Here is a 15,983-nt window from a genome sequence, read left to right on the forward strand (position 1 = left end):
TGCACCTTTACCATTATCATCAACTCTCTCTAATGCGTTATCAGAGGGTCAGGTGTTGCCATTGTGAGCGAGAGGCCCGGCTTCTTAGTCCCATATGTGTTCCAGGCAGCCAGAATCAGGCTCCTAGTAAGTTTCACATTTAATAAACTACTTGATAAACTGTGAATTATTTGGCATTGTAGATACAATGAAGAAGAACTGTGTTTCTCAGCATAAAACTTTTAAGTACACAATCTACCATATTTTATATTCTGTCACAGAATAGTTGGGGGGAGAAAAAAACCTACCGTATACAAAACAGAGGGACATAACAACCTGGGAAAAATGTTTGCAACATATATGGCAGAAGATTCATATTCCCAATAGAGAAAAAAGGCCTATAAAGCAGCTACAAGGATATGAGTACTCTAATAAAAGTCATGAATAAGCAATTCACAAGAGAATAAAACGAAATTTCCAGTAAATATAAAAAATGATCAGAGACTTCTGGTTAAGATGGAGGCGTAGGTAAACATGACTCACCTCCTTGTCCAACCACATCAAAATTACAACTCAAATATAGAACGACCATCCCTCAGATCTGTCAGAAATTGAGTTGAATGGAAGTCTGACAACTATGGAATTAAAGAAACCACTTCTATCCAGAATGGTAGGAGGGGTGGAGATGTAGACAGACTGGTCCCCCATCCACATGTGGTAAATAAAAGTTCAGGAGACATATCTCAGGAGCGGGAAGTCCCAGCCCCACATTAGGATCTCCAGCCCAGGGTTCCAGTGCCAGGAAAATAAGTCCCTATAATTGCTGGCTGCAAAAACCAGCAGGGATTGAGTTGGTGAAAGAAACTTCTGGAGTCCCAAGCATAGACTTACTGAGACTCACTCCCTCTGAGCTCCAGCAACAGGGTAACAGCTTGAAAGGGACCAGTGGCAAAGAGAGAGGAAATGAAGTGTCTGGCATCAAGGCGGGAGCTAGGGGACAGCTTTGTCCTAGACAGAAAGGCAGGCAGAGGCTACAGTCCCTTTTCTGATCCCTCCCCCGACAGAGCCACAGAGCCGGCAGGCAGGTGCCATATATGAGACCCCATCAATCTGGCTAACACTGTTTGCCCTGCCCAGGAGATCCTCTGAGGCTCTGCCCCAGCCATCTTATGGGCTTACCTTAACTGTTAACGGTAGCTTTTCCATGTGAATAGCTGATCTCAGCTCACCTTCACAACTTCCTAAATCCTCTCAAACAAGCAAAAGCCAGCCTCAGTGAGTCCCCAGTCATCTGTATCTCTTGCTAAGTGGCCCCAGGCCTGGCAGTAGCAGCAGCCAGCCTAGATTCACAGCTTGGCTTCACATGGGAACCACCAAGCCCAGCATAAGTAGCAGCCATCTCAGATGCTTTATAGCTCAGGCAGGGTGGCTTCAGGCAAAAACACAGGCAGGGGCTGACCTTGGCGACATCGCCTGGACAACCACAGAGTGTGCACACCCAGTGGACAGCTGCAGACCATGTCGGAGCACCACCACCCTGCCCATACACGGCTGATCCTCCACAGAGGGCAGAGGTTGGTGGTGTATGGTCACAGCCAACCCTTGCAGCTGACTGGCCTGAGTAAATCCCTTCCGTTGATCTGCCAATAGCAACTAACGCTCAACTACAAGAGGAGGGTGTACTCAGCCCACACAAGGGGCATCCCTTGAGTACCCAGTGTAGGTAATAAGGGAGGCTGTGTCAATGGACCCTACAGGACACCTACCACATTAGGCCATGCTACCAAGACAGGAAGTCATAGCAGCTCTTCCTAATACATAGAAAAAAGCACAGGGAGGCTGCCAAAATGAGGAGACAAAGAAACATGGCCCAAATGAAAGGACAGATCAAAACTCCAGCAAAAGAACTAAATGAAATGGAATAAGCAATTAGTCAGATGCAGAGTTCAAAACACTGGTTATAAGAATGCTCAAGGAACTGAGTGAGGATGTCAACAGCATAAAAATTCCAGCCAGGAACAAAGGATACACTAATTAAAATAAAGAACAATTTACGGGGAAGCAACGGTAGAGTGGATGAAGCTGAGAATCAAGTCAATGATTTGGAACATAAGGAAGCAAAAAAAAAAAACAAACAAAAAAAAACAACCAACCAATCAGAACAAGAAGAAAAAAGAATCCAAAAAATGGGGATAGTGTAAGCAGCCTCTGGGATGACTTCCAGTGTTCCAACATTGGCATCATAAGGGTGCCAGAAGGAGAATAGAAAGAGCAAGAAATTGGAAACCTATTTGAAAGAATGATGAAAGAAAACATCCCTAATTAGTGATACTGGTAAGATGGGGAAGGATTAAGGGACAGGATCTTCCACCTCTCCCCACCAGCATCTCTACTGAAGATGCTGCTAGACCTTTGCTCCAACACGTCTCAGTCCAGTAAGCTGTGTGGGCAACGACTCTCATCAATTCTTTTCTTCCCTTGAATGATTCTTGACGTTCATAAAACAAGTCTAATATTTGAAGCCCTACTCCCATTTGACTGTTCTTAAGCTAAGGTCCTAAGGTTTCTTGACCCTTGATTTCTGTCTATTACATCCCTGCACTCCATCAGAAGAAAAGACACTCTATTCATCCTCATAATATATTCGCAGCGTGACCTTTGTTCCTTGCCTCCTATTCCCCATCACCATTGTTCCATAAAGCCCAGGGCTGGGTGGATAAAAACAAGAAATAGGGTAAATGGAAACAGATGGGTGATGAGGATACAAGAGAGAGTGAACCAGAACAATGGAATAAAAATATTTGTTTGTACATATTCTTTATTCATTATGAATTTCTCTACCCTCCATATATTCCAAACAAAGTACTTGATTTCACTGGGATTATTATAATGAAAGACTTTTTTTTGAAATGGGAACTGAAAAGGTGGATTCTGTAACAATAAACAGTGTTTACAGGCATAATGATGTCGAGTCCCAGTCTACTGCTTTGATACAGTGTCGTACAGTAGAACTGAAATTTTGCATGTCTTTAGTTTATGCTTACCTTTCTCACTGTTTACTGTCCTCCAGACACACTGGTTTTTGAACACCAGAATCCAGCACAGTGCCTGCCCCACACTTAAACGAGATCAACAATCATTTAATGAGTAAATGAATGAATGATGTTTATACAGCCGGGACCTGACTGACATTCATTGTTTTTTTTCGTTGAGTAAATTGTGGGTTTATGTTTACTCACACAGAACGCTACACGAGAAAATAGCTTCAAATTTAGATGAGGACAGGACCCTTTTACTTCTTGAGAACATTTCTTTATTTTTATCTTGTTTAGAAGATAGTTCGAAAGGGCTTATCTGAGGGTAGTTTTCTTAATGTCAAGTGACTCAAAATGAAGAAGCCTCAGTTCAAGGCCTCTTTTTTTTTTTGTTTTTGAAGTCTTACCCAAAAGGAAGTACGAGGTGAATTGCATAAACTTAAAGTACGACAGAGACGAAACTTGAAGCAGGAAGAGCCTTGCCGTCCCCGTGCTGGATGGGGACACATGTGCCATGTGAACAGACATGACACAGGCAGCCCTCCTTAAATTACTTTTAGCAGTAGTGATCACATTCATTTTAATTTTGCCGGAGTACTTTAAGACACCAGAAGGTGAGTATACAATGATAATTGATCTTTTCTTTTTCTAATTTAAAAAATGATGACAGCTAATAGTTACAGGAAATGCCCTCGTTTTGCACACATGCTGCCTGGGCTGCAGCTCTGTGTCTGAAAAGCTAGTAAAATGAGATTGCAGTTTCAGTTGATTGTGAGCACAGCTCGGGACCCTTACTCACAGGACCTAATTATTGTAGCACACGATTGTGTAGTGAAGGGATGATTTAAAATTTGTGGTCTAGATTTCCAACATTGAGTTTATAATAATATAATCATGTGATTTTTGCTTTTCAAAACATTTTCTTTCAAAAGTAGTTTTACGTATGCTTTTACATCCTGAAATTATTTTTTTAAATAAAATAACATTTATGTGTATAAAATGCTTGAATTCCCCCCAACACAACTATTTCGGACAATAACTTACTATTGCTTTTTGAAAAACAAAAGCATTTAGATATTTTCAATATATAATTAGAGTAAAATGGGTGCAAATTTAAGCAGGTGTATGTGTGTATATATTTTAATGAGAGAAAAATGAACTCATTTCAGAGAATTGGGATGATTGCTGAAATCTACAGTAGAAAAAGTAAATAGATATATTTAAAGTATTCTTATATATCAGAAATGATTTGAAAATATATTAATCTGACTGTTTGGATGATTTGAAAGTACATTAATGTGACTGTTTGGATGATAAACATCCCTAGCATTTAATTAAAAAAAAAAGAAAAAGAAAATTATGTGTTGTATCTTTAAAAGTTATATAAGTTAAAATCAAGAAAAATCTTATATTTGATGACTTACTACAGTAATTATTGTTGCATATACATAGTGCTAAGTAGACAGACAAAATATTTTGGGTAAATAAATACCGTAATTGTGCAGTTTTGTGAACAATTGAATTTTTCAAATTTCTCTTGGTTTTCTGGCATCATGTTGCTTAGATTAAGCATATATATATTCAATTAAAAAAATTTAGCTACAGTTACATTCAGTATAATTTTGTGTCGGTTTCAGGTGTACGACAGCACCTTAGACAACCATGTACTTTACAAAGGGTTGTCCTGATGTTTCCGGTACCCACCTGGTGCCATACATAGTTATTCCATGACACATATTTTTAATTCTTGATTTCACGCAGGGAAAATATAAAAAGAATAGTTAGAATTGGACTAGAAATAATTTACTTCAATTTTTAAGCTATTTTGGACTGAGAGTAAGCTCATTTGATAGTTATCTAAGGTAAGTCATATATATATATATATATATACATATATATATATATATATATATAGTATCTCCAAAAAGTCAGGTTGGATCTAATGAAAACCAGGTAATCAGTCCAAAAAAGATTTAATAAACTATTTGCTAACTATTGGTTAGTGCTTACGAGAGCTGGTGACTGCCAACATTGATAATTATTGTTCTAGTTTCCTAACCGATTACATCTGATTGCAATACTACATTTACTGCCTCTACAAACTTAAAACAGACATTTTCTCTTTTTCTTGCTTCAAGAACACAATAGATATTACCTTGGACTCTTTGGGGTGACAAACTCATTTGGGAATTTTGTTTCAAAGGTAGCCCTTGCTGAGCCACAACAAACAAGATGTTTGAAAACCACCATCTTATCTTGGTATTTTGTGGTAGAAGGAATTTTTCCCAGAGCCACCATAAACAAAAAAATTGATTATTAGGCAAAATATTTTATACATACAGTAGTATAAGAATAATCTGTTACAGGTGCTATAGTGTAGTAATATTGCTTTATATCTTATAATGGCTTATGGATCACCAGGAACAGTTCATGTTGCCTCATTTTACATATAAGGACACATATGAGGGAGGGCCCCCCCAAACCAGAATTATCTTCTAGAAGGCAGGCCCCTAGTAGTATAGGCTTCCCCCGCTAGGTGAGCATTCTCGGAGCTCATCTGTATCAGTGTACCAGCTGGCATTGTTGTGAGAGGCTGCATTCAGCTTCAGTGAATTTTTTTGAAGACTTTCAATATGTTTGCCCATTTCATGATGGGGGATTGACAAGCGCACTCGCCCACAGTGTACTGACTGTTCAGCAGTTCTTGACCCAAAACGGCATGACCTCCATGCCCCATCCTCCCTATTCACCTGATCTTGCCTGAGTGACTTTTTTTGCTTCCCTGGATAAAAAAAGTCCTCAAAGTGCAACATTTTGCTAATGTAGAAGAGGTGAAACAAACAATGCAGAAGCATTAAAAGGCATCAAAATCGACGAGTTCAAAAAGTGTTTGGGGCAGTGGAAAGAAAGGCCTGGGTAGGTGCATTGCATCAAATGGAGAGTACTTTGAAGGTGACTGAAGTTTAAACATGTAAGAATAAACACACAATTTTTTTCTAAATAAATCCTGTTTTAGGGGGGGCACCCCTCATAACTGTTTTTCTTTTTCTTTTTTTAGTAACTTTCAAATCACAATAATACCTAATGTCTTATGAAATGAGTTGACTTAGCTGATATAGTTCATAAAATATATCTGGTAAAATTATTTAGATGATAAGCTAAGAGTGCCCTATTAATGCTAAAATCAACCTTGAAATTTTCCTGTAGAGTTTTACCCTCCCTATCAGTTACTTGTTTCTTTTTTCATTTTTTCTTATGTTCTGTTCACTTTAATTCCTAAGATAAATATTATAAATGATTTTTACTTATAAGTTATTCACTGATACTCTGTCTTCAACACATCAAATCAGTTAAAAAGGAATCTTAATGAGGAATAAATGTATTCACAAGGTTTAATAGATTTGATTTCAAAATAACAAACCCTCTGAAGGCCTATGTTAAAAATAGAGAACTGTGTTTGATCATTTTTCATCAAGAATGTATCTGAGTCTGAATAATCATTACTCGGAACATTCAATTATCATAATTATGCAGTATAATCTATTTATTCTAACTTTACTGAAGAAGGAGAACCTTTTTAACAGTGTCAGGGAGTTTTAATGAGTTTGCATTGGGTATGCACTGGCAGGAGGGCTTATTCTAAAACTTGCAGTTTATTTGAAAGGCAGCTTTTACTAAAATTCCGTCATGGAGGTACAAAAAGGTATGGCTATATTTTGATTCAGAGCTACTTGCAATTAAGGGAGCTGGGTTTCCCCAACCTACTTTCGTTGAACTCAGTGTTTAAGAGAGAGAGAGCTGGTTAACTCAGAAAAATCTTGGCGATCTTTTATTTTTTTATTCTTTCACTTATGAATACAGTCTAACTTTACTAGGAACCCAGGGCTACAAAAATGAAAGGCAGGCCTTCCTTCAAGGAGTTTTCAGTTGGGGAGGACTGATTGGTAACTAATTGAATATGATACTGTAACTACAAACGAGCAATGTGAAAATGTGCACTGGGAACATAGTAAAAGGTGCTTCCCGTCCATCTGGGGGAAGAGGTTCCTTCCATTTTTGTTGCAATGGGAAATAGCTCCCAGAGTTCCAGTGGTCACCCTATATTTCTCCTCACCTGCTTGCAGAAGCACTTTCTAAGAAAAGCAACCTTTGCTGGTTTTCAAATAAAATGTGCTCAAATAGATATCTCAGAAATTCTTGAAACCAAAGATTGTAATGAGTTATGCAGCGCATTCCTGGTGGTTTGTGGTGATGTGGGGCGCAAAGGGTGCAGGTGAAGACACCTCAGACCTATTTTTATCCAGCTGTGTTGACTTCCTCACTTCTTGTTAAGAGCCAAACTGACATAAACTATGTTTACCAGCGTTCACTTCCCCTTCCTTTTCACACTTTCTGATGGAAATGGTAGTATAATGAGCAGTGAAATTGAAGAAAACAAAGGATAAAGAAACTTTTAATACTAATGAACTATAAGCTAAACCCTGAAGTAAATGAGCATACACATTATACATTACTTATTGTCTGCAATATAAAAAAGTGTTAAGTAAGGGTAACCACAACGAATTTGCCTGAAAGTGTTACTCTATTTTTCAAAAATGGACACTTTATTTTCTTCTTATTGATTGGCTCACTAAAAATTTAACCAGTAATCCCTAATAAGGTTTGAGATATAGTTTTATGACTATTTACATTTTGAAAAACTTTAACAAATACTTATACATGTACCAGGTAGTTTACCAAGTACTTCTACATAAAATAACTGATTTCAACTCATTAACTATTTAAGCTCATTCACAATGAAGCATCGTTCTCAAGATACTACTCTGAAAATCTTCAGAAAGAAGGACTATATCTATATGGGTAATTTTACTTTGTTGTGAGATGTTACTTCTTCTTGAACCTTATGAATTTTTATAGCTTTAAAATGGCTGCTAATAGACACACTTCTTTACGTCTATATTTTAGACAATGTGGGCTGGCAAAAACCCACTGCTGAATATAAGGCTTTTTCACTGCTTTGGCAGAATTGGCTTGTTCTTTTCATCATCAGGTTGTAATACCAACAACCTTTGCTTAGGATCATTTCTAACTGCTTGTCTCATTGCACTGGTGGATAAATGCTCTCTCTGTGTATCTTTTTTTAAAGTAGAAAAATATGACATTCTCTAAAACATTAATACAGTAATATATCTTCCCCTTGCACTGTTGTTTCTTTTCTCTATAGACTTATCACCTATATAATTTACTTATTTATTGTATATATATGTGTGTATATATATATAGTTGTCTGATTTCTCTAAATAGAATGCAAGCTCCATGAACATGAGGTTTCTGTCCATTTTGTTCATATATCGAGCATGTACGGCAGTATTTGTTGATTGAGTGGACTTTCGGAGTCATTATGTAAAGCAAATAAAAAGGAAACATTCTCGAAGGGAGCATTTCTCCTCTGGTCTTCCCAACCGTGTTTTGAGTTAGGCAAGCCAGGCATCACTCTCCTCCTCTTCCATCTTTAAAACATAAAATGTCATCACATATCTAGAACTTGTAGGTTGTGCAGCCCATGAAATTTATGTCACAGAATTTTTTACTTAAAAGATATGTGTTAAAGCAACAAAGGAACAGACAAGACTGACAGACATACAGCAGGATGGTGGTTACCAGAGGGAAGCGGGGGTGGGCCGTAGCGAAGAGTAAAGGGGCCAAATATATGCTGACGGAAAGAGATTTGACTTCGGGTGGTGAACGCGCGGTGCAATATACAGGTGACGTATCACAGAATTTTGCTCTTGAAACCCATATAATGTTATTAACCGATCTCACCCTGATCAATTTAATAAAAAAAGATATGAGTGTCTTTACTCTGAGTCATTTTTCTACCATTTTTTTCTCATGGAGAATTTCACAATATATTTTTATCCCTTGTTTTGACAAGTAAAACCTGCAGTCTCTTTCCTTTGTCCCAAACCTGCCTTTCACATACTGCTACCATAAGTTAAAAGTAACCCAAAACTTTGGCCCTTGCCCCCTGGACATATTTCAAATTGTCTTCCCCCAGTGATCTATGAATAAACCCATATCCTACCTAGACTCTCCGGTTCCCGGCCTGGTAATAGGTGTTTCTGTGTATGGGTGTGTCATGCATACACAGCATGAGCTGTTTTACCCTTCTCCACTCAATATTACTAAGAAAGCATCAACATGAGATCCAAAGTGGAAATACGATTGACTTTTCGCTACTGAAATTGATACTCTTTTGTGTCTACGCCGATTGTTATAGAGGCAGACCTGTGACCAAAGGAAACAACACATTAGCCAACGTCTCTCAAAATTAAGCAGCAAAACCATACACTCTCTTATCCTGGCAGCTAATATTTTTACATTGCTGAATTATGCTACGGAATATCCAATGATGATACAAGATCTTTAGAAACAATTGGCTATGCTTTGTTTTCCTCTGTTTTTTTAAGGGCATAACTTATATACAATAAAATGGAAAAGATCTTAAATGTTCAGTGTCATGAATTTTGACAATGGTATGCACCTGTGTAACTATGACCCCATATAAGATACTATTTTCATCACTCCCCGAAAGATTCCTTCTTCCATTTCCTGTCAAATCTCCTCCCACCCCCAAGGCAACATTCCGACCTGGGTCATCATAATATAGTTTGTAGTAGAGTTTTGTGCCTTCTTATGCTTCATATAAATGGCACCACCGCACCATATCTATTTTTGGTCTGGCTTCTTTAGCTTAGTATAATATTTTGAGATTCATACATGTTATTGAGTGTATCAATAGTTCCTTCTTTTCATTGCTAAGAAGTCCACTGTATAAATACACTACCGTTGTTCATTCATCCATTGGGTTGTTTCCAGATTTTTACTATTATAATTATGCTGCTATGAACATTCCTGCACAAATCTTTGTATGAATATATGTTTTCTTTTCTATCAGGAAGCTAGTAGTAGAATAGCTGAGTATATTTAATTTTATAAGAAGCTGCCAAACACTTCTCCAAAATGGTTGTTGCACTAGCTATGTTTCTAGTGGAAAAATTTTCTTATTTCCCCTAGTTTAAAAATATTCTAAAGCAGTAACTCAGAATATGTGTTGTCTGAAATAATCCATGTTTCTTCCAAAGTTCCCTGGCAACTAGTTAACAGATAGCCTCGGTACTGGAGAAATATGACTTGACATAGAGTAGTTTCTGCAACTCTTTTGTCTGTCAAATGGTGAAGGTTTTATTATAAATTCTCACTTGTTTTTCAAGGTCAACAGAGAGTTGAGACTTCAGTTCTTATAGCCATACCTTGAAAAACATTCCTAGCACAAAAATCTAAAATGTGAGATGACGTGTTTAAAAATGTAAAAATACGTAGTTGAACTGATGAGAAAACTTCTCAGAGGGGAAGAATGACTAGAAATTACAAGTCCACATGGGTAAGCAACAGTGAACAGATTGGCCACTTCAGGAGCAACTGCCAATTCTTGGTGCCTTCAGAGTCTCAGGTTCACCAGGTCACAGCAGGGGACAGAAGTCAAGCATAAGACAGAGACGCTGAAAGGCACTACAAGGGTTGTTTTCAATTCTTGGCTATAATAAATAAAAAAGCTGCCATGAAAATTCATTTACAGGGATTTGTGTGAACATGTTTTTATTTCTCTTGTGTAAATTCCTAGGAATAGAATTGTTGGGTGATATGGTAAGTATATGAGGTCTGTCGGAAAAAATCCAGCCATTGTTAGTATAACAAAAACAGTTTGTGCAACATCAGTGTAACTTGGCGGCTAAGGAGAGTGGACTGGAATGTGCATGCATGAACAATGATGACTTCACTGTACTAGTCAGTGGGAATGGTAGATGTCACTGAGTGAGCATATTTACTGTGCGGTCATTACATTAAAAGTGAGCAAGTAAAGCAAAGAATCTGCATCAAATTTTGTATTAATCCTGAACATTCTTCTGTGGAAACTATTGGGATGATTCAGAAGGCTGCAGCTATGGGCAGCTGGTGCTTGGCAGCTTCATCACGACAATGTGCCTACTCATGCATCACATCTCATGCAGAGTATTTTGGCAACACATCAAATCACCCAGGGGACTCAGGCTCCCAACAGCCCAGATTTGGTGCCCTGCAACTTCTGGCTTTTCCCAAAACTAAAATCACCTTTGAAAGGGAAGAGATTTCAGACTGTTGATGAGATTCAGGAAACTATGCTGGGGCAGCTGATAGCGATTGGGAGAACTGTGTGAGGTCCCAAGGTACTTACTTTGAAGGGGACTGAGATGTCATTGTCCTATGTACAGTTTCTTGTATCTTGTATCTTCTTCAAAAATGTCTGTATTTTTCATATTACATGGTCAGATACCATCTGGACAGACCTCGTATGTTTAACTTAAAGAAAATGAAAGTCTGTTTCCAAAGTGGTTGTAGTATTTTACATTCCCACCATGTATGAGAGTTATAGTTCATAGAAATGTTATGCAAAATGGCAAAAAATAGAAACAACCCAAATGTTCACTGTCAAAGAATGAATAAATTGTGGTATATTCATTCAAATGAATACCACAAATAATTAACTACAGCAATGTGTAACAACATGACTGAAACATATTAGGCAAAAAAGTAAGTCATAAATGAACACAGTATATTCCATATATCTGCATACATTTCTAAAATATGTTAAGTAATGTAATGTTATTTAGGAACAAATACACTTTGGAAAGACTACAATAAAGCAAAGGGGTGAGGAACACAAAATTCATGACAATGGTTAACCTCTGGGAGAGAAGGGGTGTGTAGGGATGGAGGGGAAGGGTAGGGTGCTTCAGAGATGTTGGTAATATCCTGTTTCTTACTCTGTGATAAATACATGGTGTTTATTTTTATTATCCTTTAACTGGCACAGCACGTTTTATATATGCTTATATATGATTTGTTCATAATAAAAGCTAAAAAAGAATATAAAGATAGTACGTGTTCCTTTGCTTTTCTTTAAAAAGAAAACATGACTGACTTGGGCATTGGTCCTATACTATAAGATACTTTCTTATTCTATTTAGTATTCTACATACTTACTCTGAGAGGTTGCAGTCTTAGCAGTGGAGTAATTCTGGAATACTTTCTATATCTGGGAGTGAGAATTTCGATGTCTGATTCCCAGCAATATTATTGGAAATATTAAATTCATAAATCCTTCTTTATGGAGATAAGAATATAGCCAATCTGATAACAAAAATGACTGAGTAGAATTCATTTATTTCTTAAAATTATACGAGGGAAGGATATGCCCTCGATTTATTTTCCAATTGAATTATTTAAAACTAAGGTTTAAAAAACATAAAATGACCTCATAGCCAAATGTAAAGGATATATCATCAATTCTAGAAAGCCCAGATGGTCACTCATTGGATAAGACTGCAATATCGACAGTAAAAATTTCCCTATCTCCCTTCTTGGTCACAGCATAAGAATATAAATTCAAAAAGTTGAAGATTTTATAAGATACAATGTCTAGTGAGGGAAATGGAAATATGGCAAGAAATAAGTTTTTCATGTATTTTAGTAATATAAAAGAAGCTATAGTGTTCCGTCAGATGGTGCATTTCTATCTCCGTCCTGGGACAGTATTTTTAAAAATTGGCTACTATTTGATTATAACTTTGTTTATAGGTAAATTATAAAATTGTGTATTGAAGTAAATTCCCCCCACCCAATAATTTGTAGCAGCTCAAGTATGAAATGTGTTTGTAGCTGGAAATCACATGAATTATTACAGAAGCAATTTCAAATGTAGAAAGTAATGAACCTTTAATTTATTAAATAATAAAAATATAATCATCAGTAATGAAACACTTAATAGAACTAGTAACAAAGTACAAATTACAAGCAAAATTTTTAAAAAATATATATTTATTGATTATGCTATTACAGTTGTCCCATTTCCCCCCTTCACTCCAATCCATCCTTCCCACCCCTCCCTCCCACATTCCCCCCCTATAGTTCATGTCCATGGGTCATACATATAAGTTCTTTGGCTTCTACATTTCCTATACTATTCTTACCCTCCCTGTCTATTTTCTGCCTACCATTTATGCTATTTATTCTCTGTACCTTCCCTCCTTTCCCCCCTTCCCACTCCCCTGTTGATAGCCCTCCATGTGGTCTCCATTTCTGTGGGTCTTTTCCTGTTGTAGTTGTTTGCTTAGTTTGCTTTTGTTTTTGTTTTAGGTGTGGTGGTTAATAACTGTGAGTTTGCTGTCATTTTTACTGTTCATATTTTTTATCTTCTTTTTCTTAGATAAATCCCTTTAACATTTCATATAATAAGGGCTTGGTGATGATGAACTCCTTTAACTTGGCCTTATCTGAGAAACACTTTATCTGCCCTCCCATTCTAAATGAAAGCTTTGCTGGATAGAGTAATCTTGGATGTAGGTCCTTGCCTTTCATGACTTGGAATACTTCTTTCCAGCCCCTTCTTGCCTGTAAGGTCTCTTTTGAGAAATCAGCTGACAGTCTTAGGGGAAGTCCTTTGTAGGTAACTGTGTCCTTTTCTCTTGCTGCTTCTAAGATTCTCTCCTTCTGTGTAATCTTGGCTAATGTAATGATGATGTGCTTTGGTGTGTTCCTCCTTGGGTCCAGCTTCTTTGGAACTCTCTGAGTTTCCTGGACTTCTTGGAAGTCTATTTCCTTTGCCAGGTTAGGGAAGTTCTCCTTCATTATGTGTTCAAATAAGTTTTCAATCTTTTGCTCTTCTTCTTCTCCTTCTGATACCCCTATAATTTGGATGTTGGAATGTTTAAAGATGTCTTGGAGATTCCCAAGCCTCTCCTCATTTTTTGAATTCTTGTTCCTTCATTCTTTTCTGATTGGATGTTTCTTTCTTCCCTCTGGTCCACACTGTTGTTTTGAGTTCCAGTTTCCTTCCCACCACTATTGGTTCCTTGTACATTTCCTTTGTTTCTCTTAGCATAGCCTTCATTTTTTCATCTAATTTGCAACCAAATTCAACCAGTTCTGTGAGCTTCCTGATTACCAGTGTTTTGAATTGTGCATCTCATAGGTTGGCTATCTCTTCGTCACTTAGTTGTATTATTTCTGGAGCTTTGATCTGTTCTTTCATTTGGGCCATTTTTTTTTATCTTGATGAGCCTGTTATGTAGTAAGGGGCGGAGCCTTAGATGTTCACCAGGGCGGGGTTAACGCTGGTGGCTGCGCAGTTTTGCTGTACCTGGGGGGGAGGGGCCGAGAGGGAGCAATGGCGCCTGCTCCACTCTCTGCTGGATTTCAGTTATTTCCCCGCTACTCACAATCAAACTGGGCCCCTCTGGCACTGATTCCTGAGTGCGTGGGCTTGTGTACACTCTAGGCCCCTGTGGGTCTCTCCAACGAACCCCTCTGTGAGGCTGGGAGTTTCTCCTGCTGCCGCCTCAACCCCCACAGGTGTTTTCACTCAGAGGTTTGAGGCTTTATTTCCCCGCACTGGAGCCATGGGTTGCGTGGTCTGCTTCACTCCCCTGCTGTTCCTGCTGGTTTATCTGTGAGCGAATGTGGGGCCGGTATATCTATGCGCGAACGTGGGGCCGTGGTGTCTGCTAGTGGTCGCACTGCCTGCCCTGTTCATTCCACAATCTGCCACTTCTCTGGGTCTGCGAGTCCTCTCCGCCCAGCTGCCTGTCTCCGCCTCTCCTACCGGTCTGGATGAATGTTTCTTCTTTATCTCCTTGGTTGTTGGACTTCCATGCAGTGTGATTTTCTGTCAGTTCTGGTTGTTTTTTGTTTTTAAATTGTTGTTGTCCTTCTTTTGGTTGTGCAAGGAGGTGCAGTGTGTCTACCTATGCCTCCATCTTGGCTGGAACTACAAGCAAAAAAATTTTTAATGTCAGTCAGTAGCTTGCTTTTCTTTTAAGTTTTAATCAAGATGTGTGACTAGAAGTAATTTTTAAAAATGGAGTAATTCTTCTATTGTGTTCCACATTATTTGGAAAATTTAAAAAATATATTTTGCCCTATCTGATTATATGAGAAATGGTGAAGAAAAGCATATAAAAGTGGAATTGAGCATGGTACTTATTTTCTTGTACCAGCAAATGACTGGCAGACTGGGAATATCTGAAAGAGAAAGCTCCTGTTCTTTAGGAGATTACTATGTCTAAGTAGGAATTCCCAATTTTATATAGCGAGCTTTACTCACTTGTGGACTACGGGTTTTCATTTTAAATAATATACATTTGGACAATTTCTGAATGTGTTTTCATGCTGCTCTAGCCTCATGAGTTTAGCAGAATCTAGAGTCATTATCTTTATTTTGCTGATGAGAAAATGAGGCTCGTGGAGAATAAAGTGCTCAAGTCTCTTGGCATCAAAGTCTTCGTCTTTTGTTTTGCACTTGGTGTTTTTTCTATTTATACCATCATTTCCTTCTCTGATGTTTGTCTTGTCACCCTGTTCAGTTTCATCTTTGGAAATTCAGGTAGGTTGATTCATGGCCACCCAAACATATTAGGTGCTAATCTCTAGAACCCACAAATGCTATCTTATAAGGGAAAAAGGTCTCTACTGATGTGATTTATTTAAAGATCTTGAGATGGGGAGATTATCCTGCATCATCTGAGTGCACATTAAATCCAATCACAGTGTCCTTATAAGGGAGAGGCACAGGGAGATTTGACACAGAGACACAGAGGAGAAGGCAACATGACCGCACAGGCTAAGTTTGGAGTGGTATAGCCACAAGCCGAGGAATGCCAGCTGCCACCAAAAGCTGGAAGAGGGGCAAGGAACAGACTCTTCTCTAGGACCTTCAGAGGGAGTGCAGTCTTGCAGACCCCTAGATTTCAGACCGGTAAAACTGGTGTTAAACTTCTGGCCTTCAGAATGGTTAGAAAATGAATTTCTTGTTTTAAGCCACCAAGGTTGTAATAACTTGTTGCACAGCCCTCAGAAACTAATAGAGACATT

At 38.1% G+C, this 15,983-nt stretch overlaps 1 protein-coding gene across 3 annotated transcripts in view; it reads left to right on the plus strand.

The window, feature by feature from the left end:
* Nucleotides 1-3,495: 3,495 nt before the first annotated feature.
* TMEM156 (transmembrane protein 156) overlaps nucleotides 3,496-15,983 on the plus strand; it is a 29,008-nt gene continuing 16,520 nt past the window's right edge. For 2 of the 3 annotated variants that reach the window (XM_071221125.1, XM_045182877.3), the window contains exon 1: nucleotides 3,505-3,628. In XM_071221125.1, coding sequence (XP_071077226.1) covers nucleotides 3,541-3,628 — 88 coding nt within the window. In that variant the 5' untranslated portion in view covers nucleotides 3,505-3,540. Of the gene's footprint in view, nucleotides 3,629-15,983 lie in introns of all 3 variants that reach the window. The other variant, XM_024573946.4, reaches the window with a different exon arrangement.

Source organism: Desmodus rotundus, chromosome 4, assembly GCF_022682495.2.
Source record: "Desmodus rotundus isolate HL8 chromosome 4, HLdesRot8A.1, whole genome shotgun sequence".
In the NCBI taxonomy this organism is placed as follows: Eukaryota; Metazoa; Chordata; class Mammalia; order Chiroptera; family Phyllostomidae; genus Desmodus; species Desmodus rotundus.